The sequence below is a fragment of the Eptatretus burgeri genome, chromosome 10 (genome assembly GCF_056783735.1).
Source record: "Eptatretus burgeri isolate ZD-2024b chromosome 10, Ebu_testis_v1, whole genome shotgun sequence".
In the NCBI taxonomy this organism is placed as follows: Eukaryota; Metazoa; Chordata; class Myxini; order Myxiniformes; family Myxinidae; genus Eptatretus; species Eptatretus burgeri.
The window spans coordinates 18,118,771-18,143,514 of record NC_140970.1 but is presented as its reverse complement, the minus strand read 5'-3'; the positions used below and the strand labels follow the sequence as shown (position 1 = coordinate 18,143,514).

Sequence of the window (24,744 nt, the reverse complement as noted above, 5' to 3'; positions counted from 1 at the left end):
TTCATGCAATGTCTAAAGATCATGGAGGAGTATCATAAGTGAAGTACTTAGATGGGTAATGCCAAATGTGTCAATCATTACATTTTCATTTGGTGGGGGTGGGTGAGGGAGAGATTGCAAATAGGCCACATGTACTGGCACCCTGGAAAAAGTTTTCTGTCAGTTCCACCCTCGATATGTCGTTTCTTAAAACAAATAATAACATTTAATTATTTAAAACCAATGAGTCTCTTGGAAAAGAAGTTTGCAAAAACGCTTTTTTTATTTTTATTTTATTTTATTTTTCCCCTCCCTCAAGGAAATCTCTGAAAGTTTGTTACTTTTAACTAATTGGTAGTTTGTTTTAAAAATGTAATTCATTTTTCATTAGCACATTGTCATTGTGTGAATGCAAAGTGAAATGTTTTATATCCAGCTTGCTTAGTTACATATGACTGAACTCTATTCTGCTGGTTTGTCAAGTTTTGAAAATTGCACTTCATTGGTAATTTGTAATGTTCACAGCTAATTTTGCCTTTGATTGATTGATACAATAAGTCTTTTTAATAAGTATATGCTATGTTTAATATATTGTTGTGGGCCGGGGGTTGGTGGTGAGAATGAGCACTAGGTGGGGAAAGCTTGCGTCGTCTCCCACAAAACTCCCCGGAATTGTAGGCCGTCGTTCGGATAACTCCGCGAGCCGGCGGGTCGTTTAACCGACCGTGGTCGCCAATATTTCAACTGCGTGGCGTAGGGTCTATTTGTCTATAACCAATTTACCTAATTAACTACACGATTTCGACTACAAGGGAAACCACGCCCTCGGCACGTCTTGCTTGAACCGGGTCACTCTACCGACTGCGGTGGAGTTCCAACTACCGACTACCAACTCCGGTTCGGGTGCAGCCGAGTGGAAACTGCCAAAGCCGTGCCGGCTGGAATGAACGGATTATCGAGGATAAAACCCCGCCTAAACTCAGATCCGAACCATGCTGGACCAATTCAAGAAGGGACAGAAACTGACTGTGAACATTTCTACAAATGTTTATTTTCAATAAAAAGATAAAGGCAAGACTTAACGCGAATATGCAAGAAGGAATATTTACAATGAGCAAAAACACTTATTCAGATCTACTTACAAGACGGGCCCACATGCAGACACACACACAAAATGAAAAGAAACCCAGGGTCTTTATTGGACCCTCACAGCGGTGGAGAGAGACAAGCTGGGGGTCAGAGTTCGGTGGTGTACCTGACCGTCAGAGGAAGGGCGTACTCCATGATGCGGCACCTGACAAAGGTCGTTGGTCCGGTTCCCAGTCGCACGTATGGACTCGTTCGTGGCGGAGCTCGTGTGGTGAACAATCAGGGTACACGAAGGGAGGTCAGGGTTGCTCTGTCCTTCCTTAAGACTCCTCATAGCAGCCACCGTGAAACTCCAGAACCCCGTACAGTCACCGTGAAACAAAACTGACTGCTTACAGCCACCGTGAAAGCAAACTCGACCCGTTACAGTCACCGTGAAAGCAAACTCGACCGGACCCTTTTTACAGAGAGTCTCCGAGATTTATTGGCCTCTCTCCATAGGGAGGGGCCCTTGGTGAAAACGCACCTCGCTGTCCGCCTCCGATTCGACAGGGTCCTCCGGCCCACCTTTCCGGGGCGGGGCCTCGGCCCCTGCCAGGAGACCCCAGTTACTCCTCCATGTGGCTTCACTCTCGACGAGTACCAGTGTCAGCACCGCGAAAGTCATCGTACAAGAGTTACAACGTTTGTAGGAGCCGAGTAGTGGAACCGCGAGACCCGCCTCTCGGCAAGTCAAGGTACGAACAGCCAGCGGGTGGTGATTGAGCATGATGGGCCGAAGGGGTCATGCAGATGGGATGCTTTATTAGATGTAATAACCTAACTAAAAGAAATCGCAACGCACGCCTTTGATTCTCCCACGAGACAAAAGGAAGGGGATCTGACTACACACATACTTAACGACATAACTGACTTTTGGGACATCTGTGTGTTGAATGTAAATGATTTCCAGATCCGTAACAATATATATATATATATATATATATATATATATATATATATATATATATATATATATATATATATTTGTTTCTTAAAGACAGCATACATGAGATGTGAAAGAGCAGCACAGCAGGGTTTTAGGACACGTGAGCTGATGCCATCGGGTCCAGTTGCAGAATCGGTGTTGAGGGTTGCCAGAAACTTCTCCACCATCTCAAGTGCAAATGACAGAATCCAGGAGCAGTTGGGTGCGACTGGGAAGGATGAGTACAGAGAGCGAGGGGTTGGGGGAGACAAGATTTGGAAGGAAACAGAATTGAGGAATTCGGTCTTCTCACAAGCGGAGTCGGCTGTGGTGCCATTTGAAATGAAGGAAAGGATGGAGGGGGAGCATACTCTGGAGACGGACTTAACGAGGTGCCACAAGATTTTAGAGGGAGACAAATTTGAAAGTTCAATCTTGAGGTTAGACAGATGTTGTTTTCTGGCTCTCTTGAGAGCGGACACACAATACCGGACTTTCGCAATGATGTGCGAATGTTAATGAAGCCTTTTTCGCATGTGCCGTGTGTGTTTTCAGTGACTCATTTCTGCTTTTTGGAACACTTTTAATCTGCCATGTCTAGCATGAAACCTGTCAGTCAAATAGTCTTTTTAACATAATTTTCAGGATTCAAATGAAGGAGTGGCAGCATCAAGATGGTTAACCCTAATCGTTGTGTTCCTGGATACAAATTGGACTCACGAAAATATGTAAAAATATAGAAATACAAGAAGTCTCCGTGTGTCAAGTTCATACGTTTTCCTGTTAATACAATTGGTGAGTGATGGCAGTGGAAAAAGAAAACACACACACACACACACACACACACACACACACACACACACACACACACACACACACACACACACACACACACACACACACACACACACACACACACACACACACACACCACCCCCCTCAACATGATTAACAGTAAAGTAATCATTTTAAACTTAGCTGTGCATTGGCAAGGCTCAGATACAACCTTGCCATTGGTGTTAAGAAGCACCCAAACCAGAACCGGTGTCTCCCTCTGGGAAGTCTGCCTGAATAATGGGAATGACGGCATAGTCTTTCCGATTGCAAACATCCATTAAATAAATCACAAAGCCTGCCATGTTCACAGGAGATAATCCCACAAGTTTCAAAGTCCATTCACTGGCAGCAATGGTCGAAGGTTTGGGTAGAACGTGCCCGTCTACAATCCGTGCCTTGCACCGGTCCATGTTATAGGGAGTTTGCAGTACGGGCTAAAGGTTTCAACTTTTTTGGCGAGTTGAGGAAGTTCTCCAACTCTTTTGTTGTGTAGAGAGACACCCCTTTTTCGCAGGTACTTTTCCAAGCCTTTTTCTGCTTCGTTTAGAAGCTTTGTGAGCCATTCCATGTAAAAAAAATCCTTGTCTCGCGCACACAATTCACATTTATATGTCTGAATAAACATTGTTGTTGATTGAACTGCCAGATTTGCTGGCAATGAGGCAGCTCTCTGAGAACAGCCATTGGGATGTTGACTTTCACTAGCATACGATGAGATGAACCAATTGGAGCAGAGTAAGAGCAGAAGACATTTGCAGGGAAGTTAGTCATCATCAAGTCCAGAATGGAGGATTTGCCATTGTGAGAAATCTGGGTTGGACAATTCACAGATTGAGTCAGTCCCATGGAGTCACAGAAGTCCTTCACTAAAGTGCCATGGCTGGTGAGGGTGGGACCAACACCCAGCCATTTGGCATTCTGGCAAGTTAAATCACCACATATGAGGAAGAGATAGTTAGGTTGAGTGGTTAAAAATTGGTTTGGGGTGTGTGTGTGTGTGTGTGTGTGTGTGTGTGTGTGTGTGTGTGTGTGTGTGTGTGTGTGTGTGAGAGAGAGAGAGAGAGAGAGAGAGAGAGAGAGAGAGAGAGAGAGAGAGAGAGAGAGAGAGAGAGAGAGAGAGAGAGAGAGAGAGAGAGAGAGAGAGAGAGAGAGAGAGAGAGAGAGAGAGAGAGAGAGAGAGAGAGAGAGAGAGAGAGAGAGAGAGAGAGAGAGAGAGAGAGAGAGAGAGAGAGAGAGAGAGAGAGAGAGAGAGAGGTCGATGGAGAGAGAGAGAGAGAGAGAGAGAGAGAGAGAGAGAGAGAGAGAGAGAGAGAGAGAGAGAGAGAGAGAGAGAGAGAGAGAGAGAGAGGTCGATGAGAGAGAGAGAGAGAGAGAGAGAGAGAGAGAGAGAGAGAGAGAGAGAGAGAGAGAGAGAGAGAGAGAGAGAGGTCGATGGAGAGAGAGAGAGAGAGGTCGATGGAGAGAGAGAGAGAGGTCGATGGAGAGAGAGAGAGAGGTCGATGGAGAGAGAGAGAGAGGTCGATGGAGAGAGAGAGAGAGGTCGATGGAGAGAGAGAGAGAGAGAGGTCGATGGAGAGAGAGAGAGAGGTCGATGGAGAGAGAGAGAGAGGTCGATGGAGAGAGAGAGAGAGAGGTCGATGGAGAGAGAGAGAGAGAGGTCGATGGAGAGAGAGAGAGAGAGGTCGATGGAGAGAGAGAGAGAGGTCGATGGAGAGAGAGAGAGAGAGGTCGATGGAGAGAGAGAGAGAGAGAGAGGTCGATGGAGAGAGAGAGAGAGAGGTCGATGGAGAGAGAGAGAGAGGTCGATGGAGAGAGAGAGAGAGGTCGATGGAGAGAGAGAGAGGGGTCGATGGAGAGAGGGGTCGATGGAGTCATTGATGTTTGGAGGATGGTAAAACACACACACACACACACACACACACACACACACACGTGGGAGCAAAGGGGAAGTCACAGCCAAAGGTACTCCTGGGGGTTGGGAGGTGTAAGATTAGTGCACACAGTAAGAAATGAAGTATTTTTTTTTTTGTATACCTTGGTCGAGGCTCGTATGAGAGCTAACACACAACTCACAGCAAGGAGGCATGAGACAAGAGGGGCAGGAGTGGAAGGGACAAAACAGTGGGGAACAGACACATTAGGTGAACTGTGGAAGGGAGAGGGATGGGGATGGGACGGGGAACATGGCGAATAGAAGATGGACATTTCAGGGACTTTCAGGAAGGAAAGCAGGGGAATTGAAGGAAGTGGGCTTGAGTGGATTATCGGGGGTAGAAAAGATCGAGGATTTGGATGGGGGAAGATAAGAGGTGGTGGTGAACAGCTGTTTTGAAAGCCTGGAGGGAAGAATGGGAAAGAATAGAGTGAGGAAGTTTATTCGAAAGGTGGGAAAAAAGAGGAATGAAAGAGTGAAGATGAGCAGTGATTCGTGATTTTGGTGAGAAAGTGAGAAAGTGGATGGCGGGGTTTTGTAAACGGTCCTTTCGAAGAGACATAGTGAGAGTGTGAGATTTGTCTGGATTGAAAGACATGTTCCATGTGTTGGACCAGTTTGTGATTTTATCCAGATCTGCAGTGAGCGAAGAAGCTGCTGCTTGCCGGTCTGAGGAATGACAGAGAGTACGGCAGAGGGTGGAGTCGTCGGCAAAGAGAAATAGAGGATTTTCCAGAGAGTCCGAGAGATCATTGATGAAAACCAGAAAAAGAACAGGGCCCAGAACACTACCTTGAGGAACTCCAGCCTGCACAGGAAGAGGGGACAATGTAAAGAACACCTCTCCCGCCAGGGTGGGGTTCAGGCCTATCAAATTGGAGGGGATCAATGACGCTGAGTCTCTCATAATAGAATCTCCCACGATGAAGCTCAGTCTATGGGCTTATCACGTTGTCATCACATTCATGTCGGTGGTCTCTCACTCTTTTACCACCTCCTTTCTGGTCTTTCACCCTCTGCTCTTTCCATGCTTTGTCGCCCCCTCCCCCAAGGTTTCACCATCAACCCCCTTCTGGTGGAACTCCCAAAATCCAGAATTCCTGCTCATCTCCATTCATTTGCGTTCTTCTTTTTCCTGCCTGTGGAATCAACTTCCACATTCTCTTCAGTCTCATTCCTCCCCCCAGGTCTTCAAAACAACTGTTCACCACCATCTCAGATCATCCCCGATCTTTTTTAATCCCGTTAAGCCCACCCACCCCTTTCCCCCATTGCCAAGCCAACCGAACACCACCTTTCAAATTTCAGATTTTCCTTCCTGACTTTTCTTCTGTATCCATCTTATCCACCTGCCACGTCCTCCCCTACCCCTCAATGTTACCCGCATCCCTAGCTTGTTAGTCTCCATCTATTTTGGCCATACTCGCTGTTGTTGGTGTTTCCCCCTCTCTGCTGTTCCTTTTGTTCTGTTACGTCTTGATTCTTTCTGTGTTCTAGCTCTTCCATGAGCCTTCACTTTATATACCAAAAAACGAGAGGGAAATGGGACAAGGGGGAAGCTTTAAGATGATGTGGTGAAGGGAGAGCTGTGGCGAGGTGGGGTGAGGGGGGGGGGATGCAGAAAGAAGGGACATGAAGTTGAGGGATGCTGAAGAGGGGGACACATGGAAGGGCGTGGGCTTCTCGGAGATATGGGTGAGGGTACTGACGTGGAGTGGTTTGCCACCATTAAAGGACATGAAGGGGAATTTATTGTCATGAGCAGCCAACCTCTACAAAATGGATTCCCAATCTGAACACATGAGCCAATTATCATGGGATGGATCAAAATAATTTTTGTTGAAGGCACAGAGGAAGATCGGACTGTCGGGATGGGAAGAGCATTGATGGACCAAGCATTTAGGTGAGAGACATGTTTGGAAACTAATCCTTGTGAAGAAGAGGAACAGTAGATAATGAAGAAGTGTTGTGCTCATGATGAAGTAAGGCAAGTGAAGCTTTTTTAAATGTATTTTAAAGCTTTTTAAATACAGGTAGTAGGAGGAAGGAAGAAGCATTTCATTCAATGAACATTTACGATCAAGAAAAGGAAGTGATAAAAAAAATCAATTCAAGTGCAGGAAGTACAGACAGGCAGATTGGTTTCCTGTTTTTGGGAGAATACAGTTTTTTTTTTGGTTTTATTTTTATTTTGAAGCAAAGAGGGGGAATATGATAAAGTTGAGGAAGCTGAAGGACAATACTTGGGATAAAATAAGAGGAATGAGGAATGCGGCGTCGAAACATGACAGAATTTTCATGGCTGCTATCCAAGAAGTAGGCCTGAGCAATCATGAACTTAAATTTGACAACAAGATTCAATTCAACATGGAAAATTGGACAAAAACACAAACCAGAAACACAGGGATGAAAATATAACGGAAAGACACAACAAATCCAGTCCGGATAATCTTAGCTTTGTTGAAGTAAGGAGCAGCTACCGATCGAACCGACACATCAGCAGATCCGGAACCGGCTTTCAAGCATTGGAATGGTGTTTTAACAACCTCAAATGAGCTAAGATTCTCGTCCTCTAAATGATGACGTCATAAAAACGAGTATGACGTCACAATGACGTATCAGGTTTGCGATAAATTATCTGTGCTAATGCCCGGCTTGATTCCCGCAAACAAAATTCAAACAGCTTGCCTAGTTTTGGAGATAATGGTAAAGGCGATTTCCATTTGCGGCGATATTATGACATCAACTTTTTTTCTAGGAAGAATTTCCAAAATCGGAGATGGTTACTGCCTGCGCGTGGGCTTTCTGCATATACATGGCAAGTTTCACGAAGTTCTGATGAAAACTCTGGGTTGTGAAACAAAAAATGTCAAAATATAGGAATGGTGTCGTAAAAATTTATATGACGTCATAGTGATGTACCATATGTGTGGTAATTCATCTCTGCTAATGCCCTGTTCGATTCCCGCAAACAGAATCCAAAATGCTTGCCGAGTTTGAGATAATTTTATCAGCGATTTCCATTAGCGGAGATATTTTGACGTCATAACTTTTTTTTCTAGGAGGAACTTTCAAAATCGGAGATGGTTACTGTCTGCGCAGGGAATTTTTACATATATATGCTAAGTTTCAGGAAGTTTCGATGAAAACTGTAGGCTGTGAAACAAAAAAGTCCACAAGAAGAAGATGAAGAACAGCAACGTAAGACTTAGAGATCCTCCACGAGGATCTAAAAACTACAAACCAGAATGTACCTCTGAGCGAAGTTCCGTGATGATAAAAGTCAGTTGGCCTGATCTACTCGACTCTGACTGTAAGGCATTGCCATTCGTAAGGGCAGTTATACTGTGAGGGTTATAGTATAAGTCGGGTGGAGAACGAGGAAATGTTTGAATGATTGCCAGGCCATGTTCCACGTTCCCACCATCCATTGCTTTGAGTTGGAACCGAAAAGAGTCTGGGCAAGGCATATAAGAATGATGGATAAAAGCCAGCAAATCAAGCAATGTGTTCTTGGGCCAGCAAAGGCCATTTGTGTGACGTCTATCAATGCCTGATTGGAGGCGTGTGCACTGATTCTTGCCACTCTGCAGGTGTTCCTGAAGGAAGGAATACTCATGAAGCTCTCGCGAAAGATCATGCAGCCACGGAGGTTCTTCCTGGTGAGGACTCCAAAATGTTTGTACAGATGGGAGGGCACGTCCTCCGTGCGTTTCCTGCTCCCGTTAGCTGTGCCACGTGGCAAATGTTTGGGACATTTCCTCAAGGCAATGCCACCATGTCGTTGTCACCAAATGTTTATCGGTGCGGTGAGTCGTAAAGGCAGACTTCCTCACAAAGTCCTTTATTTTGCTGCCTCGGAGTCCCAACTTATATTTTCCTTTGTCATGCAGGTTTGTAAAGTAATGTGAAAGTTTAAAAATAAATTAAATTTGTTCATGATGGATATCTGTCTTCATTGCTCACCTCGTCATGGTGCAATCTTGTCTTCTATCTGAAATGAATACCCGAGGAAATAAAATGTGCGAAGGTGTTCGATTCGATGGTTATGGAGTTGTATACCTGACAACAGGCTACCTGCCTTCCAGATGAATGACACTTTGTTGTACACCACACCGCAACAAGGTGGCACATACAAGCTCAACAACATGCTGTCTCTTGCTGGCATGAAGGTTCGCTTCTGTCCTCCTTATCTCCATCAATTGTGTTTTTGTCTCCACATTCATGTTCTTATTCCACTTTTTATTATATTATTTGTATTAATACCTTTGCTATTATTAGAGAGCTCCACTTCCCTTCGTAAGATGCTGTCGTCTTAAGCTCCACTTCCCACCCACTTGTGGATTAACAGAGCAGTAGTTCAGTAATAGCATGCTCACCTTCGAGTTGTCTACTAAGCTCGTTCTATTCCCAACATAATTGGTCTGACTATGAACTGCCATTCTGGCCATTCACACGCAAAGCGTTACTTCATATCGAGTGAAATTTTTAATGGAGGACATTAAGCTAGTTGGCCTATTTACTAGCATTCCCTTATGCTCATTAAACATGCCATGCTGCCTTTATAAAGGGTAGGCCATTATGTGCCAGGACCCGCACCAAATTCATAATTACCGTCCCGACTGCTGCTGAGGAAATGATGGCAAACCATCCGACTTGTTGCTCGTAATGAGAGTGCTTCATGTAATAGAACTGTACTCAAGTACGTCCTTGTGTAATGTGGAAAATATCCTCCTTTAAGAGCTTGTAATTTTGAAAATCAATTGTGAGAATGTCCATATAATTCCACAGAATATGAAAAGACAACGCTGGTAGAGAAGGGCTTTCACCTCCACCCAAGCACCAATCTTCTTATCTTTTGTAGGTCAGCAAACCAACGCAGGAGGCGTACCAGAATGAACTGAACATCGTGAGCGTGCAGCGATCATTCATCCTTTCCGCAAGGTCTGTCGACTGCTCTCTCGACACGCTTGCAATACATCTGCCATCAATTGTTGCATCGTTTCACACGTTCCTCTCGTGGAGCTTCCTTCGGAATCCTCGAAGCTTAGATGCTCTCATTCGCGCAGCAATTTCTCGGCTCTCTTCCCATTCGTAACACTTCACCAGGACGCTTAATCCAGCGATTTTCTCATGTGTAGAAAAGAGTCCTGAAAGATGTTGCGGTGAACGTTCGAGGACCTCAGATTGAAGTGCCGCCATCTATACGTTTTGTATTGTTTTATTGATGTAGCTTGTTGGTGGCTTAGGTGCACGTCCTTTATTATTCTAAAGCTTTGTTTCCATATCAATGGCTCTGCAGCTCTGCGGCGGAACGTGAAGAGTGGCTGACGGCAATCTCTCATACCATTGAAGAGTACACGAGGAAGCGCATCACTTTTACACCAAGAGAGTTTACTGAAGAGGTCAGTCCTACCCACTCCATAATGCTGACAGAAACTGGATCACTTTGGTATAGAACAGCAATTACAATCGATTAATCAAATAAGCTATAATTTGGTCATTCGGTGTAGTTTGAATGAAATGACTCTTTGCTTACCAAGTGAACCTATCATCCTGACACAGCAGTTTGACTCGTGTTACCTCATGTAAACCGAACTATTCTTAACCATCTTCATAACTTGCGCAACGTGTCTGCAAAAATCTCATTCTTGTGCAGGGAATGGACAGATTGGAGACGGAGCTTGGCAACAAGGCCCCCATCTGGATCCCAGACTCCCGAGTGTCTATGTGCATGATTTGCACATGTGACTTTACGCTCACATGGCGTCGCCATCACTGCCGTGCCTGCGGAAAGGTCTGTTTGTCCCATATCCCATAGTATGCATTTGACTTGCCACACTTTCCATCCTCAACGTTTTTGCGTAGATGTGTGTGCATGGATGATATGGTCATAATATTTGCTGCATGGTTTTGAGTGGCGCTACTTCTTATTGCAAAACAAATGGGAAATGAAATAACTTGGATAGGTGATTGATCCGCCGTGGAGATAAGAGAAGCTGACGTTTTGGCCCCTCCCCTTCATCAGAGCAAGAGAGAAAGGCGGCGGTTGGTGAAAATATACTTCCGCAAATGACGTCATCACTGACGTGCTGGGAATGGTGGATGCCTGATTGGATAGAGATGTGCACATCATGTGTGACATTGCTCAGGGTGAAAGGTCATGAGTGGTGTTGGTGGAAAGAATAAGAAGGGAGAATAAGAAGACAAAGGGAGAAATGGATGGAGATTGGGCGGGGGGGGGGATGGAAGGGAGTAGGTGGGGGAGGGTAAAGGGGGTGTTGGTGGGGGTAGAGGGGTGCAGGTACATGGAGTAGAGGAGGGAGGAGGGAGAGTGGAAAGGAAAGCAGAAGAATAGGAAGGAAGAGGGAAATGGACTGAAAATGTAGAAGAGGAGAGGGCCAAAGAATGAGTCTGAATGGACATGGTGAGGAGCAGGAAGAAAATTTTTCATTCAGGCCGTTTGGTACTGATGTTCCAAGTTTATGGATGAAATACTGTTCTTTGAGTTTCCGTGAGTCGTTGCTGAAGTGACGAGAAACCGGTTTACGAACGTCGTCATAGTTGTTCTTGCATCACAGAGGTGTTCTCTAAAGCGGACTCCAAGCCGTTGTTCAGTTTCACCGATGTCGAGTTTATTGCAAAGTGACCATGAAACGCAGTAGATTACATTGTAGGTGTTACAGGTAAAATGATCTTTAATGTTGATGCTGTGTTTAGGACCTAATATTGATGTGGTGGGGTTGATGAAGTCGCAGGTATTGCAATGACGACGCAGGCATTTTCATGTTCCTGGTGGTAGATTGGAAGGTAGTGCGTCTTTAACCAGAAATTTTTGCAAAGTTTGGTCTCGTTTGAATGAAAACAGAGGTAGTTGAGAGGAGATGGAAGTGGTTTTTGTGTTGTTCCGTAGGATTTTGAAGTTTCTTTGGATAATTATTTTGACCGCAAGACTGTTGGGATGATGCACCAAAGTGAGAGGAATTCGTTCACCATTATCAGGTTTTGTTTTTGGAAGAAGAAGCTTTTTTTTTTTCTTTTTTTTTGATAGGTCAGCCACAGTTGAGGGCATTCTCCACAAGAGAACTGAGATAGCCACGGTGTGTAAAGAACTGACACGTTTCACGAGCTTTTGGATCCAAAGTCAAAATCTTCATTGTAAAGGCGACTGAGCGTCAAAAACTGGGAATGAGGAATAGAATTCTTTACATCAGAGGGATGAGAAGATGAGTGCAATAGGTAGCTGTGTGAGTCTGTTAGCTTGTCGTGAGCAGTACTCATTCAACCAGCATCTACCACAGAGAGTTTGATATCCAAAAATATGACAGAAGTATCTGAAATCTCCTACGTGTAGTTGAGAGCTGGGTGAAAAGAATTGATGAGGTTGATGAATTTTTCAAGTTCGGATCTGTAACGGGAGATTAAGCCAATTAAATCATCTATGTAGCATGCAAAAAAAGTCTCGTGTCAGACCATGAAATTTATATATATATATATATATATATATATATATATATATATATATATATATATATATATATATATATATTTTTTTTTTAAATCTGTTTTTCGATAAAACCGACAGAAAGGATTGGCATAATTGGGACCCATTATGTACCCGTAGCTATACCATTGATCTGTTTATAGAAGTCATTGGAGAACGCAAACGGGCACATGATTAAAAAAGAAAAGAATCGGACACATGATTTAACAGGAACTAACAAGACCCCAGCACCGAGACTTGACTTCGCTGAGCTGAATTGGTTCTCAAGTTTTCGCTTTCTCTCATGACTTTGATAAACAGATCAACGGCGTGTGTAGCTATGTGGGTCCCAATTATCTGAATCTTTTTCTCAGTTTTATCGAAGAAAATATTTTTTTTTCCTCAATTTGATGGTCCAACACCAGGCTTTTTTTGGATGCTGCATAGATGTCCGGTTATTCACACATCGATGTTTGGCAACTTAGATGCCACATAGATGCTCTTGGCTACGTCGATGCTCAGTCATTGGCTTAACCTCCCGTAACAAATCCGAACTTGAAAAATTCATCAACTTCATCAATTCTTTTCACCCATCTCTCAACTACAGTACACATGGGATATTTCAGATACTTCTGTAGCCTGTGCTCAACAGGAGGTCTAATTTGGTCTATTTTTCAAGTTTGGTGGCAATTGGCCCAGTCCTTTTGGTGTAATTGGTTTTACACACAGACAGATACACAGACACACAGAAAATGACATTTATTTATTAGATTTGTTTCAACTCATTTTGCCGCCCACGCAGATTGCTAATTTTTTCTGAGATTAGCGATTACATTCCTTATTCATAGCAGCATTTCAAGCCTTTTCATTAGTAGCATTTTAGTGCCCCCTTCCAAGTTTCCCTGAGGGCATTAGAAGTCGACAACAATGTGGGGACTGTCATGACATGCAGAGCAGGCTGGGGGGGGGGGCAGGCAGATTACCTCCTCCTTAATGGTCCCAGATCATATGGGGGACAGGCAGATTTCCTCTTGCCTGACCTAAGGTCATGACTGAATTGCTAGGTTTTTACCGATAATTAGATAATGACACCTATTCTCCTGAGACTCGCAGAATTTCCGGAAGCTATAAATCCAAGTTCTTAATACTACTACACCATATATAGGATGCCAGTCCATTTTCCTTACCACTCGGCAAGTACATGTAGCTGCACCATAAACCAATTCCTAGTTATTGTCTCACACACTGCATTGTGAACAGCTTATGTTCTGCATCAAGGTTCACCATTCCATTTTGCTGCCTCGCTGTATTTGTGCAGATAATCTGCCAAGCGTGCTCGCAGCACCGCTTTCCTTTGAAGTATCTACACGACAAGCCAGAGCGTGTTTGCGACCTATGCTTTGATGCACTGCGCAGTGAAGGTGAGGCAATTTGCTTTATTTACCCTGAGGGCATTTTGCAGGGCCAAATGTCCAAATAGTTTTGTTATAAATTTGTTTAACCTGACCCAAGCAAAATTTCTGAAAGCACAAAATGGCCATTTGAAATGAAGGCATCAACGCAGGGTGATATGTCAGTAACAATGGTTGCTTGGTGGTGCAGATGTCGTGCCGCCGGATGATAATCCTGCTACCAGCAATTCCAAGTCACCGGGCATCATTTTCTCTTCTGTGTTACAAAACATGGCTTCTTCGCCAAGCCGTAAGCAGAAGAAAATCCCATCGGCACTCAAACAAGTGAGGCTGCTTTGCAGGTTTTGCAGATTCCGTTGTTTTGCACATCGATCGATGTCAATGCAAACGTGACACTTATAATTTGTATTGTAGTTATGAATTGTACACTGTTATAGATGTAGTTTCCAAGCAAAGTAGAATAAGGTTTTGTTCGATCTCGAGCATTTGTCTGTGCACTCCACAAAGTCTCATGAGCTTAACCCAGGAATTCCATTGCTGTGCAACAAGAGATCGATATGCAAACATAAACCATTTTGCTGTTGCTTTTGCTGTTGTCATTGCTGTTGCTGTTGTTTTTTTTTGTTTGTTTGTTGTTGTAATTGTGCCTTTCCATCTGTTTTTTTTTTAAATAAAATAAAAAATAAAATTTAACAGCAATAAAAAAAGAAACTCTTGGTAGAGGTTGTACATACATTGCACATCGGTGTACTTTTGGGGCTGACGGGATGGCTAAGAGGCAGCCCAATTTTCCTTTTGGGCTTTCTTTCTGGGTTTGATTCCTGACCCAAGGATATAACTGTCATCCTGGGTGCTTTACAAGCAGGAATTTGCACAGATGAGGACACCCTTCTTTGGAGATTCGTTAAATTTTGTGTCGAGTCTGCGAACTGGCTTGAGATAGTGAGGGGCGCATGTGCACTATGCAGAGACTAGCTTCGGAGAACATGTCAGCTTTGGCAGAAGTCTCTGGTTCAAAGCTCATCTGATCTGCCCTGTTGCATCATGAATGCATGCATCAACTATACTGTAGAATGTAGACAAAGCATTTGCTAGTGGATGTTAAAGATCCCAAGGTGGCTTTCATAAGAGTATGCCGTTGTGTGCCAGTGCCCTTGCAAAATCTCAAATTCCTGCCATAACCCACAAAATCCATGCCATAGCTCACACTCTATTCCTCACTCTCCATGCACTGCCCTCTCTCCCCCACACCCTCAGGAAAACCTCTGGCTACGGCTTCTCCCTCCACTCCCACCTCATGCTTATGTGTGTTGTACCGTCCATCAAACAGTGATCACTCCATTTACACCTCACTCGCGCTGTTATACCAAAACATGGACCAACTTTTATCTTCTCATCCCAACTCTCTCTTCCTCATATGTGGTGACCTCAATTGCCATTATGCCAGTTGGCTGGGTGTGGGTACCTCCCTCACCTGCCATGGCTCTTCAGCAAAAATCTTCTGTGACTCATTGGGACTGACACAATCTGTCAACTTCCTGACCAGGATCTCAACCAACTTTTCAACCAACAACTCAACCAACCTGACCTGACCAGGACCAGGAATCTACATGTCTTCTGGATCTCAGTTTGACCAATTTCCCAGAAAACGTCTGCTGTTCTTCTTCCGTTCCAATCGGTTACTCTGACCACATGCTTGTCAAAGTAGACATATATCTGACTGTTATTAGAGAAACACCTCAGCGCCGTTGAGTCTGGCATTTCACTCAGGCCGACTGGCAGGGTCTTCAAGCAGCCATCAAACTTCTGGACTGTTCTCCCATCGCTACTTTCTCCGACATCAACTCGGCCTGGGAATTCTTTCAAAGAAACTTGCTCTCCCTCATGCACAGATTTATCCCCTCTCGTCTTCAGTTGTCCTACCCTTCCTCCCGCCCATAGTTCACTGAAGTTTGTGGCGAGGCATTTGTCCTGAAACAACTTGCCTTCGCCTCACGGAAGGCAAATTCAACTGAAGACGACCTCACTTCCTTCCACAAAGCTCGGAACAAGTGTGTATCTCCCCTCAGGAGAGCTAGGAAACAACATCTTTCTAATCTCAAGTCGGAACTCTCAAACCTGTCTCCCCCCCCCCTCCAAATCCCGATGGCATCTAGTTAATTCTGTTTCTGGTGTATGTTCTCCCTCCATCCCCTCCTTTACCTCAAATGGCCGAACAGCTGACACTGCACGTGAAAAGGCTGAATGCCTAAACTGTGTTTGCTTCTAAGTATTGTGTCCTAAACCCATCGCTTTCTGTACCCACCTTCCCCAGTCACACCCAGCTGTTTCTGGACTCTGTGCCCTTTTACCCTGACAAGGTGGAGAGCTTGCTGCCAAACCTGGACTCGGATTCTGCAACCGGTCCAGGCGGTATCAGCCCACGTGTCCTAAACACCTGCTCTGCTGCTCTTGCTAACCATCTCTCTGTTCGAGTCACCCTCTCATTTGCTGAAGGTCATCTGCCTTCCGCTTGGAAATCAGCCAACATTACCGCTCTGCATAAAAAGGTACAAAAACAGATCCTTGCAACTCCAGACCAATAAGCTTTCTCCCAATCATCAGAAAGGTTATGGAATCCATCATCACTTCAGATATTAAATCCCTTCCTCTTCACCAATGGCCTGATTTCCGATCATCAATTTGGATTCAGACAAGGTCACTCTACCCTGGACATGAAATCAGAGCCATCTTCCAAGAGATATTGTGTGCTTTCGATACGATCTGGCACCGTGCTCACCAAACTCTCTTCCTGTGGTATCCAAGGTAATTTCCACTCTTGGCTCGCACAGTTCCTCTCCTGCGCAGTCAACATGTGGCCCCTAACAGAATTCTCTCGTCCTCTCTTTCTGTTCAGGCTGGAGTTCCTCAAGGTAGTGTTCTGGGCCCTGTGCTTTTTCTCGTTTTCATCAATGATCTCTCCGATTCTCTGGAAAATCCTCTTTATCTCTTTGCTGATGACTCCACCCTCTGCCATACCATCTGTAATCCCTCAGATCGGCAAGCAGCAGCTTCGCTCACTGCAGATCTGGGTATAATCACAAACTGGTCCAACACGTGGAACATATCTTTCAATCCGGACAAATCTCCCACTCACTTTGTCTTTCTGAAAGGATCGTTTGGAAAACCCCCCAATCGACTTTCTCAACAATCCTCTTGAAGAAGTCCTTTCCTTCGAACTTTTGGGCCTCACTATCTGCCATGATCTTTCCTGGGAAAGCCACATCTCCAAGCTTGCCTCCAAAGCCAGTTGCCGATTGGGCATCCTCCGTCATGCAAAAAGCCCTTCCTTGGTACACCTGAGCTCCTGACCACATACAAAGCTTTCATTCGCAGCCTGATGGAGTACTGCTCTCCCCTCTGGTCTGGTGCACCTGCCTCTCACCTTTCTTGGCTTCTCACTATGGAAATCAAGGCTTTTAGGATCATTGGTATCTCCCGCAATGAAGCTGAGTCTTTGGGTCTCTCACTCTCTCACCGCAGGCAGCTCGGTGGTCTTTCTGTCTTCGACCGTCTCCTCTCCAGCCTGCCCTACCCCCCCTCCCCGCTCTGTCTGCTATCTGTCCCGCCAATATTTCTGCAGGGTGCTCAAGGTCCGCCATCAACCCCCCCCGTATGGTTAAATTACCAAAATCACGGATCACTGCTCACCTTCATTCTTTCATTCCTCTTATTTCCCACCTTTGGAGCAAAATTCCACTCTTCCCTTCAAAATAGCTGTTCAACACTATCTCTTGTCTTCCCCCATCCAAAACCATGATCTTTTCTACCCCCGTTAATCCATCCCAAACGCACCTCCTTCAAATTCCCCGCTTTCCTTCCTGAAAGTCCCTGTAGTGTGCATCTCGTTTACCCCGTGTACCCCGCCCCATCCCTCTCCCTTCCACAGATTTTCTCATGTGTCTATTCCCCACTGTTTTGTGCTTCCCTCTCCCATCCCTCTTGTCTCCTGCTTCCCTTGCTAAACGTTCTGTTTGTTAGCTCTTATACGAGCCTTGACATTGTACAAATTATAAAAAAAATTCTTCCAACAGAGTAGCGACTTGTTCAGTATCATTACTTAGCAAGCGATGTTCATGACTTGTCTTGAGCACCTGGTGCTCTGTGAAGATCATGGGCATACCTTGACCACGACGATACATGATTTAGACAAGAGGCAAATCAACAGTATTTTCGATTTGAACGTGGGATCCCAGCATCATGCGTAATGTGCTCAGATGAGAACACCTCCTCGGCCAGCACAGACCTCTTTCTCCCTTGTCTGTAATCTCAATAGACCCACTTCCCTCAGTCATAAAACACCCATGTCAGTTGATTTCATGTGTCATTAGCGTTGCAATGTGCCACTCACTGTCATCATTCATCTATGAAAGTTTGTCTCCAACCATAATCCCAGTGTCTAGAATTAACTAATGCCAGCAACTGACATGTCCAAGTTGGCCAATGTGAAAAACTTTAGTCCAGGGTCCTACCGGTGATCAAAAGAGGTCTCTCTTGCGCATTGATTTGGTTCAGTGTGTCGCATTCAAGCCATCAAATGTTGAAGTAATTTGTACGATGTTCTGAAATACTCAGACCAGGCTCAATGTCATCTCTCGTGACGCCAAGTACTATGAATTGACTTGACCTACCAATTACCCCATGCTGCAAGTGGGTTTGCCTGCAAGGAAGAATTTCATGGTTTCAACTAATTTTAATGATTAATGTTATGTGTTTTATTTATTTATTTCGAACCAGTAAGGCTTGTTCTTTTTTTTTTGGCAACCTGAAGGCATTGCACGTGTGTCGTTTGTGAAGGCCGAAATGCTGATGGATTTCAAAGCGTGATTTGACTTGTAAGGACAATAGATTGTTAATTCTGATTATGTCTGCGAACCGTCACTTCGGGTTTCTGGAGTAGCAATTACAAACAAGCACTAATGGATGCTGAGAAGTGTCACAAAGAATGTTGGAAACATTGTGAAACATGTATACCACAGGTGGCCGCTAGCACAGAGGCCTCCTCCATGAGTGGCCACCTACAAAGAGCCAAGGGCAGTCGCAAGCCGTGGAAACGCTTGTGGTTCGTTGTCAAGGATAAAGTTCTGTACACGTATGCTGCGAGTGAGGTATGCTGCACCTGTTCAACACTGGATAAACTTCATTGGTTTATGTCTTGGAATACATTTAAAAAAAATTTTTTTATTTTTTGTCTCAAAACCATCGAATCCTGTTCAGTGTCAGCAGCAGTCACGTACTGGTGTAATTAAGGCTGAAGATGAACGATGGCTTTTATTTGTCTACACTCTTTGTTCTCCTACAGGATGTGGCAGCTATGGAAAGCCTCCCTCTGCTGGGCTTTACATTGGATGCTGCACCAAATGACAAGGATAATCCAGGAACAGATTTCCAGCTGTTCCACAAAACTACCCTCTTCTACACCTTTCGGGCGGAGGATGAAAGCATCGCTCAAAGGTGATGGATTTCCAGCACCAAGATGTGTGCTCGCACATTTGATTTCTGTGAATTGAATGCCTCCTCAACTCGGTAACCATTTATCATCTTTGACTTGTCACAGGTGGATCAAAACCATCAAAGCTGCGACTGTTCTCGACCCCGGGGTATCACCGTTGCCGTGTTGAATCCACGATGGTAATTTTTAAACGTGGTGTTGGGAAGATCTCTGGACAGGTTTCCGGAACGTTATCCTCTTAAAACAAGTAATGCAATGTGCTCGATTTTTATTCACCTGCAGATCTAGCCCTGTGCTTGGCACTAAGTTAGCCTTGAATTGGCTAAAAAAAAACAAGATGCCCGAATGTGAAGTCGGTGCTGGTTTGCTGTACAAGCACATTGCCCTCAAATATTTTTTGATACCTTGTCAAGATTTCATATTTATTGCTCGTTTCTTTTAGCATCTTGTTCACTTGTTTTTTTTTAATTGCCTAAAACCGCAATCCCGTGCTGTTTGTTTAGAGTGTGGAATAAAATGTCTGCAGTATTTTGAGACTTTTAAAGTACATATGTTGACTGATTGCTGTGCATGTTGTCAATGAGAATCCAAGGCTTGTCCTTGTGAGAAGTATTTTTTATATACAGTTCTCTGAGTGTTGGTCATTGCGTTATTGATAGGGCAGCTTTATGTCGACTATTTCACATGACACATCACAACTCAACTCGACGGTCAGGTCTTTTTGGGGTTTTTTTTCAACCTGTGTATACTTATGATGGTTTATAATGAAGGCTCATTTCATCACACATTCTTATTAAGTTTCATTGCATCTTTACGTAAACTTGACAAACAAAATGATGGTTGCAGTTTGAGTTGAACGACATACATTGCGAACACCTGGGTGTATGAATGTGTTTATCCTGAAAGAACTGTTCCCCGTACGGCAAGCACACTGAGATGGTGTCGAGGAATATCTAAGACCAGATTAATGCGTGAGCCGGACAGACAATTTTGGCCCATCGGTACCATCAGAGGGCACCAAGCTTTATTGGTATTTTGATATATATATATATATATATATATATATATATATATATATATATATATATATATATATATATATATGTTATATATCTAGAACTAGAAATAGCATGATGGACTTCTCAAATAGGTAATTTTAACCAGTTACAGTGAAATTCACGATGGCTGCCATGTAATTTTAACTACCATATCCCAATTTTTAAACTGTCTTATCTCATTCATTTTTTTGGCAGATTTTCCTCAAACAAAATCCCATTTAACTCAAAAGTAATTGTAATCTCTTATGAACTTTATTTTGAAAATCTTCCTTGGTTTTGAGATCATTTGAAATATTAATTTTGTTTTGATTTTTGAAGATGTTGTGATTTTTTGAGAATGTCGATATGTTTGTTAAAATACCTTTTGTGCCATAAAGAGTGTGTGTAATGGTTTTCAAATTCTCTTGGCAGGTAAAATAAGCTTTTAAAACCCAAAATCTGATATTAGTAACGTCTTCAATATGGCTCCAAAATTTGCTATCCGGCTCATGTACCAATTACTTAAGTTACTCATACAGTTGTACTTGAATACATTGAAATTAATATTATAGAGTGTACCTCATCCTTACCTACTGAGTTCATGTCAAAATCATTCACCCAAAGATCTGTCATCATCATCTGCACTTTCATCATCATGTCTGTATTCATGTGATGAAGCATCATCATCATCATCATCATCATCATCATCATCATCATCATTTCTCATGTTCTCACATGTCTGCAAAAAGCAGGCATCTGTGCTTTTTAGCCCATTGATGGTACATTCACAAGTTGGTATCGTACAGCTCCGTTTTCATCAGGTTGTGGTGGCCAAGGCTTCTTCCCTGTATATGTGGAACTGAATGTCTCTCCATTTGTTCAATATCATCTGTGAATTTTCACACACTATCTTGTCTTTCAGTTGTATGTTCTCAGTCACAACTTTCTGCATAGATAAGTTGTCGGGATAGACCACAAGTTTCCCATTCTTACCACAAACAAAATGAAGGACCTGTTTGAACTCTCCCTCCAGTTTTTGACGTAGATGCTTCTCGGTTTGAGGTTTTACTTGACCACTTGTATAGCCAACTGTCGCTTATAACGCTATCAGGTTATCTGTCAATTCAGTCATTTTTATAGCCTTAGGATGTACGAAGAGATTTTTCCAGATACTCTCAAACAATAGCTTATGAGCATGCTGTTTGGCTTCTTGGTATGCTACATAATCATCTGGTCCAGGTGTTGTTGTGGATGTTACTGACTCTTCTCTTGTGTAGTTTCCATTGCAAGACTTATGGTACCGTGCCTCTGCAGCGAGTAGTTCTCTTGATGTGATTGCCAATATTCTTTCATCCAGTTTGGGCAAGGCTGTTCGACGTTTCCTCTCATTCGAGCAGAATTTTCGGGACTGACACAATCGCTCCTTTGATTTGGATCTTTTGGCATATTTTTTGTTGCAGAAAATTCACATCTGTTCTGGTGCACGTGATGAACTTGGTGGAGGTTCTCTGGTGGACTTTTTTTTTTGTCTACGTTGTCAAGGCTCGTATGAGAGCGAACACAACGCACAGCAAGGGGGGCATGAAACAAGAGGGGCGGGAGAGGGAAGGACAAAACAGTGGGGAACAGGGACATGAGGAGATCTGTGGCAGGGAGAGGGATGGGGTGGGGAACATGGGGTATACAAGATCGATATTGCAGGGACTTTCAGGAAGGAAAGCAGGGAATTTGAAGGAGGTGGGTTTGGGGTGGATTAACGGGGGTAGAAAAGATGGAGGATTTGGATGGGGGACGATAAGAGGTGGTGGTGAACTGCTCTTTTGAAGGCCTGGAGGGAAGAATGGGATTGAACAGAGTGAGGGAGTTCATTCCAAAGGCGGCGAAAAAGAGGAATGAAAGAGTGAAGGTGAGCAGTGATTCGTGATTTTGGTAGTTTTACCAGAAGGGGGTTGTTGGCGGACCTTGAGCGCCTTGCGGAAATATGGTGGGGACAAATCGCAGACCGAGCGGGGTGTGGAGTGGGGGGGAGACGGGAGAGGAGACGGTAGAAGAAAGAAAGGACTTCTTCCAGAGGATTGTTGAGAAAGTACATGGGGGGGGGGGGTTCCAAACGGTCCTTTCGGAGAGACATAGTGAGAGTGTGAGATTTGTCAAGATTGAAAGACATGTTCCACGTGTTGGCCCAGTTTGTGATTTTACCCAAATCTTCAGAGAGCGAAGAAGCTGCGGCTTTCCAGTCTGCGGGATGATTTTCTTGGTTCTGTGCTCTTAGATGATAGTTAATCTCTCAATAACCATTGAAGAGTTTGCTTGTGAGTAAATGTTGTACTACGGTTCCTGTGATAATAGTTTGTCATCATATTCTTCGAGTTGTAGATCTAGAATGGGATGTAATGGAAGTTATGGATGCTGGCTGCTTTCTGCAAAGTTTGCAGTGACTGTTCTTCTATCAGTTTGGTCAGTTCAGAGATGGGCAAATGCTGATAACATGTGACACATTTTCGCTTCTCTTCTTCCTCTCTGTGAGGGTGTTTCTTTGGTTTATCTGGCGTACTTGGATCCATCTTCATATTCAGCTGCTCATCCTGCAAATATAAAACAACAAAATTATAAATTTGGCATGAAAACATTTGCAGAATTTTTGAATTTTAACTTAAATTAGTTGTCCGTTAGCCGAGTGAGATTTTGGTACCATCTGAGGGCACCAATTTTTTAAATAGTGTGGTTTTTTTTATCATTAATATCCAATTTTGGGTTTTAAAAGCTTATTTTACCTGCCAATACAATTTGAAAAATTTCAAAAATCCCCCAAAAATTAATTAAATTAATGTTTCAAATTATCTAAAAGACAGGGAGGATTTTCAAGAAACGGTCACAAATAAGAGATTCCACTTACTTTTCTGGGTTCAATAAGGTTTGTTGGAGGAAAATCCATCAAAAATGAATGGGATATGGCTTTTCAAAAATATTTCAAAATTACATGGTAGCCATCTTTAATTTGACTGCACATGGTTGAAGCTACCCACCTTAAAAGTCCATCATGCATTTTTGACATCCCCTAGGATGCACTATCAAAATAATATAGGTTCAGATTGGTGCCCTCAGATGGTACCAACATCTCGCTCAGCTCACGGACTCGATTATTTGTTACCGGAACTGGCAGGACTGTTACTCTGGAGAACGATCTGCCAATTGACTAATAACCGAATTCCTACTTGCTGTTTGGTAGACAGAGGCACTTGGAGTTATAAATTCCTCCAAGGTTTTGCTTTATCCTGAGAATCGAACCTGGGTTTCCTCACTTGCAAGGCCAGTGTGCTTTTCATTTTGCCACCAGACTCCATACTTAACTTCGCAAAAACTCACAAAACATACTCTATATTTAGCAGAACTTAGCAAATCCTTGTGTAGACATTAAGTAGTGAGTGGAGATGATTGAGGTGTCTTGATTTTCTCGTGGTTGTGCATGTACTCGGCATCATTCAATTTCCATGTTACTTTTCCCTTGACTCTTCTTCCTCCTTTCAACATTTGTCATTCAGCATTGTCATGCAGTTTCCTCCAGTTGCCATTTTGGCTTAAATGGAATTACTGCCTCCAGGTTGTGTTTTTATTTTACCAATCACTCCTTTGCTTCCTTTTGCTTATCTGTTTTGGCCCCCAGTCCCAGCTTTTATATGAATTTTTTTTAATGGTCCTTTACTTACAAATTTTCTTCTCAATGAATACATTTTTTTTTTTCATCCATGTGCTCAATGCCCTTAAAATATTTTTTTCTTAACTTATTGCCTTTTAACTTTTGTACTCAATCCATGCATTGCATGTACTCGTAACTCGAAATTTAACTAAAATCACGGACCTCAACTCAACAAATGGACCTAAATATCACTACAAGCATCATCGTAGGAATTTTTTTTCCCAACTCAATATGTGCAATATGTGAGTTGCATTGAGTAGTTTTGTCATCAGGAAAAGTCAACATAAGGCTGTCTTTAGATGTTAGGATTTTGTTTCAAGTTTGATTCACTATGTGCCATTGTCTGCTCCCTTGATCACGGTGTCGATGAAATAAAAAGTACTGGTACTGACGTGTGTGTGTGTGTGTGTGTGTGTGTGTGTGTGTGTGTGTGTGTGTGTGTGTGTGTGTGTGTGTGTGTGTGTGTGTGTGTGTGTGTGTGTCTGTGTGTGTGTGTGTGTGTGTGTGTGAACACATCCTCCTTGTTTGTTTTTACTTTCGGAAAAGTCAGCTCAAGCAAACTGCTGTTTGTTTTTTGGCTCACTATTTTATGGTGAGCAGGCTTCATGCTGCCCTCTGCTGACATTGCATGGAATTAATTTGTTTCTGTCCAAGGGAAGGTGAAATAAAAATTTAGATTTTCCTTCTATGAAATTCAGCACTTCTGTAGACCATTCCTCTCTTTTAACCAACAAGCTGATGCAGGGATAGGAAAAAAAAAGAAAGAAAGTACATTATGAGGTATTCATTTTAAGATGCCATATTGTTATACCTTAAGTC

At 43.4% G+C, this 24,744-nt stretch overlaps 1 protein-coding gene across 1 annotated transcript in view; it reads left to right on the top strand.

The window, feature by feature from the left end:
- Positions 1-24,435, top strand: part of FGD6 (FYVE, RhoGEF and PH domain containing 6) — a 91,848-nt gene extending 67,413 nt beyond the window's left edge. The window contains exons 13-22 of the mRNA XM_085897213.1: positions 8,399-8,467; positions 8,894-8,977; positions 9,670-9,749; positions 10,108-10,210; positions 10,465-10,602; positions 13,607-13,709; positions 13,891-14,024; positions 18,719-18,847; positions 19,042-19,193; positions 19,297-24,435. Coding sequence (XP_085753339.1) covers positions 8,399-8,467; positions 8,894-8,977; positions 9,670-9,749; positions 10,108-10,210; positions 10,465-10,602; positions 13,607-13,709; positions 13,891-14,024; positions 18,719-18,847; positions 19,042-19,193; positions 19,297-19,360 — 1,056 coding nt within the window. The 3' untranslated portion in view covers positions 19,361-24,435. The remainder of the gene's footprint in view (positions 1-8,398; positions 8,468-8,893; positions 8,978-9,669; positions 9,750-10,107; positions 10,211-10,464; positions 10,603-13,606; positions 13,710-13,890; positions 14,025-18,718; positions 18,848-19,041; positions 19,194-19,296) is intronic.
- The last annotated feature ends 309 nt before the right edge of the window (positions 24,436-24,744 follow it).